The following is a 19,366-nucleotide window of genomic DNA, read 5'->3' on the forward strand; positions in this document are numbered from 1 at the left end:
AATTGCCCTCTCTCAGCTCCTGTGTTAAATTCCAAGCAATTTCAATTTTAACTCATTTCAGTATGAGGAGGGGACAGTCATAACTCACTCATTTATTTGAGCCTAAATATAAGGTGTTGTTTGCCTGGCATCATTGTGACTGATCTTTGGAAAGTTATTTTTGTTGATTTTTTGTGTAGGGCTTAAAGAACCTTGGAGACTTCTGAGAGTTTTCCCCTGCCAACCATGCCTGCTAGGTCTCATGCTGGATCTGGTGTTGAACTGATGCTCACTCTCACCAGTTTCCCTTTGCACTAATCAGATTTCTGGTTTCCTTTTGTCTAGATTGCGGTCTTTGGTAAAGCAGCTAGAGAGAGGGGAAGCTTCAGTTGTAGACCTAAAGAAGAATTTGGAATATGCTGCGACTGTTCTGGAGTCAGTATACATTGATGAAACTAGGTGAGTTAACTGCAGGCATCAGCACTCTTCTTACGTCCAGTACCAATGACACAAACTGTAGTTTGCACACTGGTTGGGAAAGTTGCTTCAGCCGAGATTTATTGCTCACAGACAATATGGTTTTAATCATTAAAATATTGTATTCTTTGTAGAACAGTTCTTCAATCCTTGGTCTAAAAGCTTCTTTAAGTTTCCTGGGGCAGGGGAGGAGATCAAAAGCAATCATAAATTTAATATATATTGTCTTGGAGAAATGTTTCGTGTCCCACTTTTTCTGAAAGTTTCTGAATTGCTACTCCTCTATTCCTTTAAAAAGTGTTAAATCTTTTCAATTGTATCAAGTCTTTGAAATTAAAAAAATTCTTGGAGAAATGTTTTCATAATAATTGTGTCCCACTTTTTCTGAAAGTATCTGAGTTCCTCCTCCTCTATTCCTTTAAGAAGTGTTAAATCTTGTCACTTGTATCAAGTCTTTGAAATTAAAAAAATTTTACTCCGGGTCATGATAGAGGTAAGACATTGCAGAGGAGTTCCCCTCTCTTTGATATGCCATTTTCCTAGTGCTAAATGCATTTGTAGTCACCTCGGATGACCAGAATGGGAAAGGAGAGGACCATATAATAATAACAACTGGGAAGTTAGATGTGACCATAAATGAGCTCTGGAGGGTGTAAATTCAGGATTGTTAATCTGAAGATGAGAAGTCAGTGGATGATTATGTAGTTGTGCTTTAGAAGGCTGATACTTGTTGGCCTAGCAGTGAGTTTCACAATCTGACATTTAACTAGACAAGAAAAGAAACAATCTGTTGAAGACTTGTGCAATTGTGTTCCATGAGGGCTGACAAACCAAAGATTTTGAAGAACTGCTTTAATTCAAGTCTATGTATGTGTTTCCTTTTTGTTAATAATGTTGCAGTGCTTTCAAAGGGAGTGTGTTTACCCATTTTTTTCCTCACCCTTCTAGGCGTTTGCTGGACACAGAAGATGAGCTCAGTGACATCCAGTCCGACTCTGTGCCTTCAGAGGTCCGGGACTGGTTGGCTTCTACCTTCACAAGGCAAATGGGGATGATGCTCAAAAGGACAGAGGAGAAACCTCGCTTCAGGAGCATCGTCCATGCTGTGCAAGCTGGGATATTTGTGGAAAGGTAAAGGAGTGTGCAAATACCTTCTTCTAGTAGCTGCCTAGGTGCTGCAGATTGCACCTGCAGTATGTGATGGCACAATGACAGGAGATGGAGCACCTTAGCCTAGAAGATCTCAGAGAACTGGCAGATAACTCTGTTGAATGAATGTGCTTCTAATGATACTTCTACACAGATCTGGACAGCACCTCAAAACCTGAGATTAAGGGACAGACTGGGGCATGAAGCAGCACCTAGAGATCTGTTCTTAGCATAATACAGATGTAATGGCATAGATGGAATAATTCTGACACAGAATATGCACCTCTATATAGCCCTAGGGCAAGAGTGACAGCTTTTAAAATTTGTCAGCCCAGACCAAGCCCTCCCTTGCCTCTGTTTACCTCTGCAGTCTGGTATTTCTTATGAAGAACTGTGAAGAAACAGCAGAAAATCCTGTATTATAGTATTACTGGAGTGAACTGTAGACCAAGGCTGGTGTGAAAACTTTGGAGCTCATGGAGGATTTCCAAAAAACCGTTGAGTCTTCTTATCCTCCTTTGTTGTGATTTGCATCAGAACCTCCTGCTAAAGCTGGTTTTACTTTCTGAACCCTTTAAAACATTTAATCATTTCAGTTCCAACTCGTTTCCCATCTTACCTTTTCTCACCAAGTAGCCACTCTTCACTGACATTGTTCCTTCAAGCTAGGAGGAGGGCTGGCACTTGTGAAACTCTCAGCAGACTTTAGGCAGTGTGGAAGACAGCAGCTCCCAGGTCTCTACAGCAAAACTCAAGTCAGGAATGAAAGAGCAGCATTCACTGTCCATCAGAATTGCTACCAGACCTCTGTGCCAGAGGTTTAGCACATCAGGCAGTGGACCACAAGCCTTTTCTGGCATGTCTACAGCCAGTATTTTTATCTGTGTGCCAAAGTTGCTGTACATGTGTTAAAAGAGCCAACAAACTGTGGTAAGACTAAACCTGCCTGACAGGCTGTTTGTGAATTAACCTTCACTCTTAGTAAGGGATGTGCTCAACAAGGAAGTAAATGAAGGCAGAGAGCTGGCTGCAGGAGGCTGTTTTCCAGCTGATCTGAATCACTGTGGCCCAAAGGAGGAAGTGTTCAGATAAGATATGGCACCAGAGGAGGGTTGTGGCTCTTCTGAGCTAAGGGACAGGGGCTTTGCCTGAATTGTCACTTCAGAGAAGCCAATGGGGCTCCTGACTGGAGAGAGGAGGGGGTAAAAATTCTGTCATTTGGGAAATGGGTGACTTTAATGCTTCAAATGGGGCTGGCTTTTTTAGGTCTGAGCGTAGAACATGGCAAAGAAAAAGAAGTCAAGGAGGACTTCAGTACAGGATCATTTCAGATGGGAGACGAGAGCTTTCCATCATCTCCCTTTTGCCCTACATTGCCTAAGTGCAGAAAGGGTGACCTGCAGAAAGGCATTTTAGCTGTGATGGTGTTTCTGCATTCACCAAGCCTGCTAAACACAGTGTGGCCTGAAAACAAATTTTATATCTGACACCTGCTTCAATGCTTTGTTTGGTAAGGTTGCAGACGTTGATTGTTGCTTATTCATTCTCTCTCAAACACACATATAGAGCAAACACCCAAAAGCTTTTATACCAAACTGAAAGAAATGCAGGCAAAAGTAAGAGCTGTACCAAACTGGAGCTGATCCATTCCAGACAACAAATGATTTCTGAAGCACATTCAGAATTAGGTTGCACGTGGACCAGCAAGGAGTAAGGGAACTGAAAGAGCAGTGTGGTCATCTGCAGTGGAAAATGGAGAACATCTTGTTTATCTGACCATAGCCTTTCCCTCTGATGAAGACCTGATATTGGCAGAGTTTCTGTGGTGGCCTGCCAGGTGACCAAGCTATGAAATACTGTGGAGTGTAGAGTCTCAGATTTAGGATATACAATAAGAATGGTATAGAGGATATTGTGCAAGTTAGGAATTAAGAAGGGAGGAAAAAAACCCCAAATTGTAGTTGGAGTTTCCTGGGCTAAATAAGGTCTCCTGGTTTGTTGCTTTATGATTTTTGTTCATTTGGTTTGTTTTTTTTTAAATTTTCCTTATGTCTTGCCTTATCTGTTTTATCTTGGTAGAATGTACAGAAGGACTTCAAATATGGTTGGTTTGAGCTACCCACCAGCTGTAATTGGAGTGCTAAAGGTAAGCCAAATAAAAAGGTCTGGGGTGTGGGGGTGTGTGTTTCTCTATCAAGCATCAAGATAACACTGTGAAATTTATTTGACTTGGTAAGGGTGTTTTAGTGCCTGCCCTTTCCTCTTCTCTGACGTCTAGTTTAGTTCACATGTATTAATCATTGACTGCCCTAAGGGAATATCCTTTCAATAAAGGGAAGAATAGAGTTCAAGGCTGTGGCCATTTTCAGGTTGTGTAGGTTACAGCTCTCTTCTAGATTACAATGATTAAACTGAGGACTTTGTAACATGCTGGAATCAGTCACAACCTCCCACAGGGAAGAAAGAAAACATGGAGAAAGGTGGAGAAGGAAAGGATCAATTGCTGTAAGAGAAGGGAATTTCTTGCATTGCTCAGCTTTAGGTCTTCAAGGTGACAGTCAGTTGAGGAATAATGGCCTTTTATGAGTTTTCAGAGGAAAACTGATTAGCTGGAAGTAGCATGAAAAAAAAAGTTTCAATTCATGGGACAATTTCAAGGTTCTTGACTTAGGCAGGAATTATCAAGACTACAAACATAAGATAGCAAACAACTGCCTACACAGCAGCTTTGCAGATTTCATGTTGCATGTGGTTCAACCATGCCATGCAGTGGTGAAAAAAAGTGGTACAGTGGGGCAATACACAGGGACTTTATGTGTAAAGCTCAGTAAGTAATCTTGCTGCTCTGCTCCACACTGGAAAGACCTGTGGAGGAACTGCAGGAGGTCTGTTGAATGCAAGGGGAATGATCAAACATGTCTTTCATGTACAGAATCAAAGCATCCATCCATTTTTTCCAACTGCAGGTTGAGCTTCACTCCTGCAAATGGGACCTAAAGTCTTTGTTCTTTTAGGACTACACCCCATAGCCAGCTTATGTGGGAACATATCTGTAATGGGACCTCTTCTCCTGAGTTCCTCAGCAGTAACAGGACATCCAAACGAGATGCATTAGCTACTTTCAGCTGACTTAAACCTCACAGAATCCATTTCCTCTTTCTATGGTTTTAAATTATTAAGAGTCATAAAGAGAACGGATCATGTTAGAGCAAGTTAAGACACATCAATGACAACAAAGGCATTGACTCATTTGCTCAGGGTGAAATATCATCCTCTTGACCACTGTGCACTCCAGGATGGATTTTTTTACAAAACTATTTTGAGAACGTGTCTTTGCCTGGATGGCCTTGGGTTTGGTAGTGGATGCAGTTGAAGTGGGAGTTACTTGTTTGAAAGAAGTCTTCTGTCTTTGAAGTAGTATTTCACCTTGAATTTCTCTGTCCCATCTCCTTAACAGGAAATAAGAAATTTTGTTGTTTGCTTCAGTCCAGTAAAGCTGAGTAAAAAATTCTTACAACTACCTGGCTGCTTGGTGGGCTCTGTAAAATGAGCTGATGGTTTGAGGATGTAGAAGGGTGTAGGGGTGTACCAGACACACCTCCTCTGCTGTTCTGGGTTGTCACAATCAACATTCCCCTCAGAGTCATGCTAGTAAGGACAAGGATTTAGATGACATGGAGTCAAAACTGGCTTATTTTTGGACTGTGTGCTCTCCTTTTTGCTGCCATGGCCAACGAGACATCTGCACCGAGTAACCCAAAGCTGTGGAATCAGCTTGGCAAAACGAGGTTGGTTTTAATGAAACAATTAAGTACTTCAGCTTCTGCAAAAATAGGCAGATGGAGCAGGAGTGGTGCAAGTCCTGGGTGTATAAATCCCTCTCACTTTTTCAGTGGGTGAGAAGTTAGACAATTTTTGGACTTCATTGCACAGCATCTCTGTTTGTATCTATATATTGGATACTGATTTTTCTACTTGCCTTTCTTCATGACATGTGTGTGGTGATGTACATAAGACCTGTGGCCACAAAAGGGGGTGACCAACCTTGTCTCTCAGTTAATAGTGACCATACATCCCATTCATACAGACGTGTTTGAGTGAGTAAGTGTGTTAGTTTACCCAGTAAGTTGTGGTGATCTGCTCTTCAGTTGTGTAGTGCTAGAGACACAATTTCACATTAACTAGTGTTGAAGTAATTTCCTGCTTTAGAAGTGAAGTTTTCAGGCTTTTCTGAGGCCCGTGCTATCATGGCAATATTTGCTGGGCTGGCTAATATCCAGATAATGAACACAGAACGTGTAGTCACTTATGAAGTCTGTAGTATAGACTTCTATTTGTCTGTGGCTACAAAAACATCAAGCCTTCCAGTAATGTTGAGCAAAATATCTATGCCTGGATGTGATTGTTGGCTTACAAAACAAATCAAGTCTCCAAGCTTAAGGACAGACAGAAAGGCAGGAAATTGAGAATTTAGGAAGAACTGATGTCTCACTTCATCTCTAAGTTCCCCCAAGCACTGGCCAAGTAATAGGGACACAGGAGTGAGGAAACACCTTGGTTCTATTTGCAGTTACACCACAGTGGGTACATGTGGCATTAGGGCAGGTTATGACACTTCAGATGAGGCTACAGGGACAGTGACCTAGAGACATGTGCACAAGAACAATTCTGATGTAGTATTCTGTAATTTCACAATTTGGCAAATTTTATCTGCTGCAAGAGCACAACATTAACTACAGGAAAAAATATATAAAGAACAAACCCCTTTTTTTTTCTATAAGATAAAATTACAGTAAATTAAATTTCAGCATTGCTGAGACATGATTTTCAGTGCCATAGGCCCCAAAAGTAAATAGTTACATACATGCAGGTGTTAAGTGAAGTAGCTTCATTGACTGAAATAAGTGATTACAAAATAAAAGTGCTCAGAAAGAGGAAAATACTTAAAACTGCCTGAGCATTTGGGCATTATTTTTCTTGCCTGTTTCCTAAGTTTGCTCAAGGGCTTCAAAACATGTTTTCTTGTTGGAATTTTTTCCTCTCTTGGTTGTTTTTCCTCTTCAACACCTACTGAAAATTTTGAAAAGCTGCAATTTATGATTGCTCTTCTGTGATTTGGGACACAAATCATCTCTGGAGGAGCTTGACCCTGCCTTCAGTATGTGGGCTTCATGCAGCTTGTAATATCAACTACTTGGCAAGCAAGTGATTTACTGGGGCAGGTGAAAGCAGAGCTGAATCTCCAGCATCCTTGATATTCACTCACTAATTAGTCTCTCTGTGGACTGTGCTTCCACAAGAGGCATACTCAGCTCTGTGTCATCAGCCTTACAAGGAGCAAGGCTGTCAGGATCCACCCATGCTGGAGAGAGCTGGGACCCAAATACATTGGTCTCATTCAGAACATGAGAAGCCCTGTGGCTATGCTGATGTATGGGGTGACCAAGGACAAGTCAGTTAAAAGTCACTCATGGTCCTTTGCATTTGACTTGAAGTCAGGTCCTTATCTGGAACATGATCAAGACAATAAACCACAAAGATGGGTAGGGTTTTAAGAGCTTGGTGGATTGTTGTAATTTAGCATTTTTAGTGTTGCTAGGAAAGATGGCAGATTTTTAGATGGATTTTCTGATCCTACACAGTACTCAACGTTATTGTTCTTGCTCAGAGAGAAGCTGCACACACTTGTGTGTGTCAAATGTAGTCAACTTTCTTGGTGGAAGTGCCACGAGGAAATGGGAGGTAACCTGCAACAGAGTTTGAAAGTGCAGGGGAACTTCAGTGTACAGATGTAAATCTTTGGGATGTGGTTTAAGGAGAGTCATTTGGATAAATCTCTGTGGGAAGTACATCAGAGTTCTCAGTGGGCAAGAGGGACTGAGAGCTGATGGTGTGCTAGGTGTAGCTGCATGGCTGATCTGTGTATCATTCCTCTAGCTATAACTCCTTCTGCACCTTTCCACTTTCTTGCTAAGGAGGAGGAGAGGAAGGTTCATAGGGTTTCAGGAACATCCAATTCTGAGATCAAGGAGCTTTACCTAGCTAGATAATGAGTGCTGTCAGCTTCCACAGCCTTCCCTAAGAGTGAGCACAACCTTTTACAAGAAGGTTTATGACTTCCACTTTAGCTTTGTGAACTGAGAAGTGAACTTTCCCTCCTCAGCCTCTTGACTGAGCACCCTGCAGCATTAATACATCATTTACAGCTGACTGGAACTTTCCCAACTGGAATTAGATATTTACTCTTCTGTTATAAAGGTCATTTTTTATATCGTTGTTATTACATGTATTCATGTAACATTACTGTGATTTTTCTCCTGCTCTGTAGTTTTTTGAAGCCCCACTGGACTCACCATTAAAAAAAAAAAAAAAAATTAAATTAGGGTTGTGCTGTCTTTGGGCAATTTAAAATTCTATGACCACAGTTCAGGATTAATATTACAAGCAGAAGGAACTAAGCTGCTCTTTGAATCTAGCACGATGGTTCTTCTAGTTAGTTATTTTGCTTGAGTGAACACTAAGTGGTAAAAATATGACCACAAGTGCCTGTGGGTTTTTTTACTACAAAAAACCATATCACTTTATTCTGTTTTAAGCATGAGTGAAGCATTGGAGAGCTTTGCTCACAATACAAAGTCATAAGACAGCAGAATCCAGAGGCTTTAATATCATTAAAAAGCATCTCTTTGTTTTCTTCAAAGTTAGTTTAATATTAATTTCTTAGCTTCTTTCTGTTTTAATTAATTTGTTTTAATATTAATTTAATATTCTTTTTCACAGACGGAACACATGGGTAGGGGACAGAGAAGGGTGAAATCAGCCACAGTAGGGCTGTCCCAATGTTTCAGGTTCTAAAGCAAACCAGGATTCTTACCTTTTTTGGATTCAGCCCTTGCTGATGAAATTCTGTGGAGAATTGCCATGTTTTAGAATAGTCAAGCAGCATACGTGTTCTTCATGGAAGCTTCTTAAACCCAAGTCATGAAATAGTGATGAGTAAATCAGACTCTGCATTGGGTAAATGGAATTGAAGAAGTTAAAAAAAAAAGCTATACACTTCCATCACCACTCTAATTCTCCATTTGTGAGTGTGAAGTGGTAGGAACTGAAGTAGCACTGTGGAAGAGATGACCATATTAACTCTCTTTTCTACCTGCCCTTGCAGAACGTCGACAAGTGGTCCTTTGATGTATTTGCACTAAATGATGCCAGTGGGGATCATGCACTGAAATTCATCTTCTATGAACTTCTCACACGCTATGACCTGATCAACCGTTTCAAGGTGAGTAGAAGATGAGGCTCTTCCACCTCAGATTTTGTTCAGCTTCCCTCTCATCCTGCTCTGTTCCATCCAAAATGCAATTTCAGTGCTCTTTGAAGGCTTTGTGGACACTGTACTTTCCCCAGTAAGCAGGACCAAATGTTAGTACTTTGAATTGCAATGGGACACCAGGAAGTAGATGAAGTTCCAGATGGGCTTACCCATTAAATCCATGGGAAACAGTGCATTTGATCCTGTGGGAATGATGGTGGCAATTCAGATTCTTAGGACTCTCAGCTTGCAGGCAAAAAAAGTAGAACTTGAATTTAAATTCATCCAAAGCAGTGTGGGCAGCAGGTCAAGGGAGTGGATTCTGCTCCTTCTCTCCACTCTGGTGAGACCTCACCTGCAGTGCTGTGCTATGTCCCTTCCTCCATTGACACTATTACTCCCCAGGGGTCCTCACTCTTTTTGGCTGGAAAGGGTTTACAGATCTCTGTCTCTTGTACTTCTTCAGGAACTGCCCACGCCTGACAAGAGTGTTTGAAGAGCATAACTGGTCAGAGCTCCATCCTCCCCTGATAGGTACCCAACAGGAGAACAACAGTGCTCCTCTAACTATAGAAATAGGTATTTTTAGGGTGTTTGCCATTTGAGGAGATGAAACTGGAGAACCTACGTTGCCATTTCCATATGCTAATTAGAAATATTTCTCCAGGGCTGATCCATCAGGTGCTTCCTGTTAGTCTCCATGCTGCATGGGTCTTCCAGACAACATTTCAAAGTATAGTTACTTGTGTGTGTTTAGACATGGGAATGAGTCACCCATAATGGGATAGGAAAGCCAATTTGAGGAGGTGGCCTGGATTCACTCTCTCTCAGGTGCCTGTTTGAGATGTTTTAGCATGTTATTCGTCTGTGAAGTAGAAAGTACTCCTTGGGACCTCTTACCAAAATGCTCTCCTCTGAATGCTAGCCATGAAAGGTGATTATTTTGCTTTTAATTCTATGCTGTTTCCCTCAGATCCCCATTTCTGCCCTGGTGTCCTTTGTGGAAGCTCTGGAGGTTGGCTACAGCAAACACAAAAATCCTTACCACAACCTCATGCACGCTGCAGATGTGACACAGACAGTCCATTACCTCCTCTTCAAGACAGGCGTAGTGGTAAGTACAGGAGTTGGCATCCTGGGTGGATAATGAGCTTACAACAGTTTTTGCTCAGTAAGGAGATTATGATTATCCACAGTAGAACCCGTTTGCACTGTAGAGAAACTTCATTTGATTTGGCTGTGCTAATGAAAGTAGAGATTTGGGATTATTTAGAGGTAGCAGGTAGGTGAAGATATCTATTACTCTTCTAACAGTGGTCTAAAGAGGATGAATGAGAAACCCAAGCTCAGTTCCTCACTCTGACACAGATCTCCTGGGTGTTTCTTCCAACACACTTTTGCTGGAATTAATTTTGTCTAATGTGAAGAAGAAAATTGTCTGAGCTCTCTTCTTACTTAAGGGAGCAAGGCAGTACCTCGATAGGATAATTCATTCCCCTTCTCTAAGGGTGGCAGGAGCCATGCTCTGGAGATGCTGATCTCCATCCAGTCTCTACCAGATGAACAGGCTTGCCTAGAAACCTGCAGACAGCTACAGGCTGACAACAGTGACAGGAGTGGATAAAAGGCTTAAACAAAACCACTTAGAGGACAGTGTGTTCCACAGTGGTTGCCAAGACAAAAACCAGAAATACTCTTCAAGATGAACTAGAGAACTTGAGGGCAGATTCCAGAGTGGTGGTCAGTTATTGCAGTTTGGGTTCAGCTGGTGGCTCAGGAAGTAGTTTGAGGCTCTTACTGAAGCTCCTGCCTTATGGAATGATCCCTGATTGTTCCAGGCTCCATGAGTGTTAAAGAAAAGGATTAAGGAAACCCTTGGTTGAATGTGACTGAAAAAAAAAAAATAAAAAATTATTTGTGTGCAGAGCAAACTTGATAGGAAGTCCTGGAGGTGTACCCAGACTGTCAGTTTATTGTGTTGGCTGGTTTGCTGCAAGCAAAAACCCCTGGCTATGGGCTTGAAGAACTTTAAACCAGAGGAGCTCAGGAGCTCACAGATGTATTTTTACCTGTAGAAGCCATTTTCACAACCAAGCTCCACTTCTGTGTTTTATTTCTGCCATTAAGATGAAGCTTTTTTCTCATACATCTCATGAAGTAGAGCTGTGATGCCTCTTGGCCTCACTTGGGCCCCACTGGAGATGTCCAGAGAGCACTGGAGCTCACCAGATCTTGTTGGACTCAACTAGAAGTTGTTACTAGAAGTAACAACTTTTCAGTATCAAAATACTTTTTTCTTAAGTATCAAAATGCTGTTTTTCCTCTCTTTTTCAGAGGAAATAATGTTCTGAAATACATGCAGAGGTCAAAGAATGTGCATGTTCCATATTTACATCTAAAAAAGGGAAACTAGAAGTTGTGTGTGTGTGAGGAAATATACCTGCTGGCCCTGAAGTCAGTGACTCTCTCCTGTACTGAGCCTTTGCTTTGGTGTTCCTACTGCAATAACCCCCACACAGAGTGTCCCATGCAGACCATTCTGATGGAGCTGCACTCCAGAGGACGTAGTGAAGTGTCTGCTGTTTCCCAGGAATAATCCCAAGTGCTAATTGTTCCCACAGCCAAGTGATACCTGGCATTTGGGTTAGGATCTAATGTAGCATGATAAGAAACCACTTTTTTTGGCTACCAGGAGACAAGGCACTGCATGCCAACAGAATCACACAGAATCACAGAATGTCAGGGGTTGGAAGGGACCTCCAGAGATCATCGAGTCCAACCCCCCTGCCAGAGCAGGAGCATCTAGTCTAGGGCAGGTCACACAGGAACACATCTAGACAGGTCTTAAAAGTCTCCAAGGTAGGAGACTCCACAACCTCGATGTTTCTGCTTTTCTTCCCTTGTTAAGATCATTTTTGAACTTTGTTTTTTTCTTTTTTCCCTTTTATTTGTCTTAGTTTCCACCCCACCTCAGTCTCAGCCCATCTCAAAGTGAATAGATAGTTTGAAAATGAGCTCTGGAGGCCATCAATCCCAACCTCCTGCTCACTGCAGGGATGGCTTCTAACATCAGCAATTTGTTCACATGTGGTAAAGAAAGGTAGGGGACACTTTGCTGTTTCCAGAAGTTGCCCACATCTATCTCTTCTCCTTACTGTAGTGGACATAGCTTTTAAGTTCAGCACTTTCACAGTGTTCATGCAAGGAGCTTGGACATGCTGGACTGCAAGACTTTGGTTCCAGAAGAAGTGATGAGGCCATTGGTTTAATTCTTCACTGGTAGGAAGACAAAGAGTTGTGAAAAAATATTATACAATAAAAGAAGGGAAAAAAAGCAACCCTTATCTTGTTAACTAGTTATTTGCAATGTGGAGAAAAGTACTTCTTTTTTTTTCAAATTTGAATAGTCAGTATAGTGGTAATTTCTTCCAGCCTCAAAGAGAAGAAACAATTGTCTGGTTTATCTTTACGTGGCTCATTTGCCTTTGTCATGCTTAGTTATTTACAGGCTCTCAAATGTTTTATTCCAGGCTTCTTTTTTCTTCTATTTACTTTTAGATTAAAAAAATCTTCTTTCCCTCTAGTCATATTCAGTGCCTGAGAACTCTTTAGTTCTCCTGTTATTTTCTTCCTCAGGATAATGCCTTGGAGTGAATTTGTTATACTTTATACCCTATGAAGTAGAGTATTTTGGGTTCTCTCATAGACATAAGGTTGAAAGGGAGTTTGGAAATACTCTGATGTTTATCTCTTAGAGGATTGGAATACAAGCATGATGTGTAGGAACAGCTTCCAAGAGCTGACACACTTTTTGCTCATTTCATTCTTTCCTTTATTTAACTCTGTTGTTCAGCTGTGAATATTACTTTCTTCAGTATTCTTTTCTGCTTAGCCTTTGTAATTATTAGGAATTATCATATGATTTCTTCGTGAATCCAGACAATGAGGTGCAAATGGTAAAGCTTGAGAGTTCTTTCTCTGCTGAAACTGCAGAAGTGCAGGACTTCTGTCACATCTGTTTGTACCGGGGGAAGGGAGACCCTCCTCCCCTCTAGCCTCTTGTGATTAATGCACAGACAGATCCTGGTGAGCTCTGAAAATGATAACTGCTTTGGAATAAAAGACCATAAACTCTGCGGAAGAAAACGAGCTAATTATTGCTGTCTGAGCATTTTCTTGGAAATGCATCCATGTGTTTTGTTAGATTTGGAAACACTGCTCTTTCCTCTTTCTTTCTGTGTGCATGGATCCTTTTGTTGACATGCCAGTGACTCGGCTAATTCTTCCTATTTATTGTAAATTTGTGAAAGACAATCATGCTTCATTACTCTTTTTTTGTTTCCACTCTGGAAACCAATGCTTATTCTCTTCTGCCTTCTTTCCTTCCATCCCCCACCCCCTCTCATCACAGAGAGTTTGAAGGTTTTGTTCTGGATTGTTTTTATCAACCCTTTAGAAATGAGTACCATTTACATTTCCTCCCTCTTTTCACCTGCAACAGTGTCCTGCTGCTTTCTCAATAGTTCTTGATGGCTTTCTTCTTTAAAACTGGTTCTCTGTTCCCACGATGAAGTCCATCAGAGACCAGTGAAAGGTAATATCACCACTTCGGTGGAGATTGCATCCATTCTCTGCAGGCTTTTTGCCACCTTCTTTGCTTTTTCCTGAAAGGCTGTAGCAGCAGAAAGAGGCACTAAAAGGTTCCAATTACTTGCCTGCTTTTTCCCTCCTCTTACTCACAAAGCTATTTTGACTTTGTGCTACTTACACTGATGTATTTATTACTCCCAGTTCACAGCTGTAATCCCAGTCTGTATTCTGAGTGGTCTTCCTTAAATGCTTTTATGATATTTAGTACCTCTCCTCAGATGTATTACACCCTATTTGATAACCTACATTACCCAAACTTGTCCAACAAGTGATGCTTTGATAGGGCATGCAAGTTAGCACTTTCCCTGTGTGTGTCTTAGGAGATGAAGTAGGAGACCTCCAGCACAGAGCTCATTGCCTCAGTGATGTTTTAAGACTTGGATCATAAGGTCCTGTTGGAGTGGGACTTGTCAGATGATGCCTAGAAGGTCTGAAGTAGATGCATGACACTAGCTGGGCACATCCCATAGAAGCTGTTCTTGCATATGTAGGTTTGCTGTACCTGTTCCTAAGTGCTTGTGCCTGATTTTTTTCTGCCATTTGCACTCACTCCTTTTGGGAAATGGCAGAACATGGTTGAGGAATGGAAGTCCAGATCTAGACACCTAGCCTGGAAACCTTAGTTCCTTTTTTTCCCCCATTGTGGTTGCCAGGAAGTTGAAATTGTGTTCTTCATCAGCTGTAAAGCATCCCTTATTCACAAGTCACACCTGGAAACAGATCTAGACACGTAGCCTGGAAACCCTAGTTCCTTTTTTTCCCCCCATTGTGGTTGCCAGAAGTTGTTGCTTGGTAGTTGAAATTGTGTTCTTCATCAGCTGTAAAGCATCCCTTATTCACAAGTCACACCTGGAAACAGAAACATCACAGATTTCTCCACCCCCAGTGCTGTCCATTTCTGTCCTGGGCCTGAGCAATGAGAAAATAGTTTGGTTTCAGTGTCTCTTCATTTCTTGACCTCTTCACAACTCTCTCAAAAAAGAAAGAAGAAAAATCAAGAGCTGTCTTGACTACAGTCCAAGGTATTGTGTGAAGTATCTCTGGACAAAACTTTCAAACTGCATCTTTAATGTGGGGAGGTCTTTAATATGGAGACTTGCTTCATTTTTCATTGGTTATGCAGAGATGGGTGTGAAAGGCAGGAGAAGAGCCAGGTCACTGTGTCCAGAGCCCCACAGTTATCTGTGCTTCCTCTGCATGCAGTTAACAGACCAGTGGTGACCCCTGAGCTACAATAGATGCCTAGAATAGATTTATGAAACCATACAGCCTTTACTGGGTTTTGAATTAAAAGGCAGTTTGTATATGAACATCTGGCAAAACGTTTGCAGGTTTACAGTGAGCTGTTACAAAAATATTTGGCAACCACTGTGGTAAAGGCTTGTAATATGTAATATGTTTGAGCATTCATACAAATATTTACAGCATCTACAGTATCTGGAGTCTTTGTCTCCGATGCACTCGATGTTAACAGCACTGTTGTGTGCCACCATTGGAAAACCAGACATAAAATGATTGATTGACTCAGAGGGAAATCATTAAAAGCATCTGAGTCATTTAGAAATCTAAGTCAAAAGTGACTTATGCATTGAAAAATAAGGCTTTGACTAGGCAATTAGGGAAAAAATAACTCTCAGGGCTTTCTCAAATGTTTCTATAAAGGATAAAAAAACAACCTGACATACATCTTGTGAAGTTGTGTTCCTTTTTCCTCTCATGATTCAGTGACTGATGAAGACTTTTACTGACTGGAAGTTAGTGACATATTCTTCTGTATTTGAGGCTCTGCTACCCAGGTCAGCTGAGCTGAGAATGCGTCACCTGGTGGTATGTGCACACCTGCACATGTATCATCAAGGTCCACTTGAAGAACCTCAATTTTCTTGAGGTTTCTCTCTCTCTTCCTCACTCCTTAAGAAGGTCACATGTTTCCTCTTGCTCTGCCTTAAGCTTTCTTAGCTCCTGAAACCATTTTGCTAATGTTCCATTTATTTAGATGAAACTTCAGGAAAACCACTCTTTTGGCTTTTACACATCAACCAGAGAAGTTTGCTTGAAAACAGCTGGCAGGCTGCAGGGGAAAGGCAACGATGTGCAGCGTTGGCTGTCAGCAGGGGATAACTTGCCTTAAAAGACAAAAGCCTTGATGCTGGGGGAAATGACAGCTTATCTGAGTGCTCTGTAATCTCTTTTCAGCACTGGCTGACAGAGCTGGAGATCTTCGCTATGATCTTCGCAGCTGCCATCCACGACTATGAACACACTGGAACCACCAACAACTTTCACATCCAGACACGGTGAGGGTGCTGTAAATCATGATGAAAGGTTGGCAAACGAAAGGAGAAACCTTTGGAGAATTACAGCATAGCCACCTCTAAAAGCACAGGAGCTTTTGCTTTCAAGTATTATAGGAGGAACGTTCACTTCCTTGGGTTGTATTTAATTTTCTCCTGCTCAACCATTTACAATGGAACACATGTATTCTGGCTTCCTGGGTATTGTTTCATATTAATAATCAGGAAAAAGGAAGGTCCCAAAATATTTCTGTGCAAAGGTGCCAAAGACAATTTGCTGCACTGAGCAGTGTATTTTAATGAAGGTATAGCTTTAGAAGGAGATACTATAATTCAACAGTTTTTTTCTCCTTGCTGATATTGAAGAATGAGACATTAACTGATAACATAAATCAAGAATTCAACAATATCTATATTCATTAGTGAACACCAACACTACACACATAATATCTTTACTTGGAGTGGAAAAGTTACTTTATTTTTACAGAGTGGAAGACCGTACCTGCAGCAAAGGGATATTTTCCATTGCCTGTTCTGGGATATAATTCTTTTAAAACTTTGTAAATTGCTAGACAGTCATTAGATGATCACAAACCAGACTGGAAAGATGTATTTTTTTGAACTCAGAATCTTCTATAAGGCTTTTGAGTTGGTGGAAGAGAGGAGAAGATGAGGATGGTAGCAGAATTCAGACGTGTGCAAAGATTGTGAAGTCTCTAGTTGCAGTGATAACTGGGCATCTAATGTCTGTGCCTTATTTTCACAGTGGGAGTGTGCTGGTAGCAATGACAAAATGTTTAGATGTCCTCAAGTGACACTGCACACTTGGGTATTTCTAAGCTGCGTTGCATCTTCCCCTGCAGTAGATGTCTGGAGCGTGTCAGCTGAGTCACTCTGTGTATCACAGATACAGAAAGGTTGCCAGGATAAATCACACATGCTCAGGAAAGCTTGGGAACACACAATGAAGTTTCTGTCTCTGTTCTGGGCCAAGGCACGCTCCACTTCTTACAGCTTCATGCGTGTAAGAGTTGGGCAACTGTGGTATTTCCCAAATATTTAAGGAAGAGTTCAAGGAAGGATAGTTGTACTTTAATTTCTGTAACAGTGAACATCAGAGGGTGTAAAGTGTATGGGGAGAAAAATATACACTGCTCTCTGGAAGCAGAGATGAGGGGGCACTGTAAGGAATCATGCTCACCCCCTGTTGCCATTAACATCCAGACTAGTTGATCAACCTCAGATCTATGTCTCAGAGCTTAAACTAAGGCATGAAGTACCTTTGGTCTCACTCTATCCCACTGGCAATTGCCCTTTGGACAGCACAGACCAGCACACAGATGACAAAAACCAGTTCAGTTGTATCTTGCTTACAGCCAGTTTGCTGTTCTGGAAACAATATCAGGACATATCTTGGAATTTCTTACTTGGGTACAGCCAGGCTTTAATATGAGAGCAACATGCACAAGAGCTGGAAAAGAGCTTCGTGATTCAACTCTAAATTTATGGCTCTCTCAAAGCTCTCAGCATTTCATTTTTTTAAGTATGTAGGAAAGAGACGAGGTGAGTCTCAGCTGATTAAATAGACTTTGTGGTGAATTTTGATCTTTAGTTTTCTTTTACTGAACAACAGCCATGAACAAAGTATTTCAGGCGCTCTCAAAACGCTCATATCTGTGCTATAGAACCAAACTCTGGAGCTGATCAAAGGCAAACCCCTGACTGTGAGACTTTTTAGCCAGGGAAGAGACATAACCTTTCTTATGTGTTCCTTTCAATGCCAGGTCAGACTCAGCCATTCTGTATAACGACCGGTCCGTGCTTGAGAACCACCACGTTAGTGCAGCCTATCGACTTCTGCAAGATGATGAAGAGATGAACATTTTATCTAACCTCTCAAAGGATGACTGGAGGTAAAAATCAACGTGGTGGCTGCCCAGGAACATTGCAGCATCACCACAGAATGTTACCTTGTGTGGATGGCAGTGTGCAGTGTTGTATATTAATTAGTGTTTCTATTGCTACAAGAACAAGAGCTTTGAAAGGTGTTATTTTTGCTTATTTCTGCTTTTTGTTTTCACCTCTGATAGTGAGACTAGACTTTGTGACAATGGATTATAATATACAAATGGACTCCCATCTAATTTCTAAGTCTCACAGAGATGCCCCTTGTACACATCTGTTTGTAACTGAGCAGAGAGCCAGCCTGCTGCTGGTTCATCCTAAAGAACACAAAAAAACCTTTATCTACTTTGACATTCCCTGCCTGGAAATTATAAATGAGACATAATGCAAAAAAGAATCCAGTCCAAGGAGCATAAATCAGGGTACTGTATATGCCAAGGTGATGTAAGAAGCTGTAATTTAAAATAAGCTTTATGCAACATGATTTATGTGCCAAAATCAGCACCATGATTTGCTTTCTAATAGCAGACAGGTCAAACTGATCAGGGCTTTCTGGTTTTCTGGTACTTTAAAAATAGCCCAGTGTGCTAGATAGGAAGAATCCTGCTCCATGGTCTCTCTTGTGGGAAGGGAAGCAACTTGTGGGATCTTATGTGATGCATGGTGCCTCCTGCATACACTTAAATGTGATACAGTGCTGAGCAGTCACTTCATCTTATTTTAATAGAAACATGGGGAAATGAGCCCTTCTCCAGGGCCTGGCTTCTGGCAAGCTGGTCAGTGAAGGCTCTGCTTCCTAATCTCTTGAGCCTCGATTTCCTATTTATTTCATCTTGTGGACAGGAATGTGATCTAATAGCTGGACCCCAGAAATAAAACTCAGGAATTTAGGTGGCTGATTTCAGTCAACGTGAGTGTTGTGGAGGAGTGGCTTGAGAAGTTCTATCCCCCAATATAGAAAATAGTCTCATAGTGGGCAGCAAGCAGGAACTTGGGAAAAAAGAAATCTGCATTGAGGTGTTAAAAATCTAATTGATTTTTTTAGCTACAGCTGGTAATGCCTTGTCAAATATTGGCATAAAATCCTTTTATGTTGGTGGAGGAAATGCAAGGAGCAAACTGCTGAGGAACAGCAGCCTTAGAGCCACTGTCTGCAAGGAACAGGGGAGCACCTGGCTGAGTATGTTCATTGCCTAGATCATGGCTGTAGGACAATGCCTTGGAGCTTTAAACTGGTTTTGCTTGAATCCAAGCTGGCTGTAGCTACTTCTCACTCCTTTTGCAGTGTCAACACATGTGTTCTGCTGAGGCAATATGCTTAGACCCGAGGTTTCAAAGATTAACCCATCTCTTTAAGAAATCTTGTAACTGCTTGAGAAAAAATCCTGAGTGGTTTGGATTGCTTGTTTGTTCTCTCTCAAGTAGAGCTTTATGATTTTGTAGTTGCTGATCAAGCAGCAGCTGCAGAATAAAGGCCATTATCTGGACGTGTTTTAATTCCAAAACACTGTGATTTTTGTGTGCTTTTGCCTCCCAGTTTGAAATCCCATAGGCAAACATTTTGGAAGCACTGGAAACATCAGCTGTCTTCAGCCGGATC

The 19,366-nt window shown here is 41.4% G+C and overlaps 1 protein-coding gene across 1 annotated transcript in view; it reads left to right on the forward strand.

Annotated features, from left to right (window-relative positions):
* Positions 1-19,366, forward strand: part of PDE1C (phosphodiesterase 1C, calmodulin-dependent 70kDa) — a gene marked incomplete at both ends in the record, with an annotated part of 206,414 nt that overhangs the window by 165,924 nt on the left and 21,124 nt on the right. Inside the window, 7 exons of the mRNA XM_008947576.1 lie at positions 325-438; positions 1,405-1,587; positions 3,685-3,751; positions 8,771-8,887; positions 9,891-10,031; positions 15,764-15,864; positions 17,646-17,774. Coding sequence (XP_008945824.1) covers positions 325-438; positions 1,405-1,587; positions 3,685-3,751; positions 8,771-8,887; positions 9,891-10,031; positions 15,764-15,864; positions 17,646-17,774 — 852 coding nt within the window. The remainder of the gene's footprint in view (positions 1-324; positions 439-1,404; positions 1,588-3,684; positions 3,752-8,770; positions 8,888-9,890; positions 10,032-15,763; positions 15,865-17,645; positions 17,775-19,366) is intronic.

Source organism: Merops nubicus, unplaced genomic scaffold (genome assembly GCF_000691845.1).
Source record: "Merops nubicus isolate BGI_N331 unplaced genomic scaffold, ASM69184v1 scaffold2309, whole genome shotgun sequence".
In the NCBI taxonomy this organism is placed as follows: domain Eukaryota; kingdom Metazoa; phylum Chordata; class Aves; order Coraciiformes; family Meropidae; genus Merops; species Merops nubicus.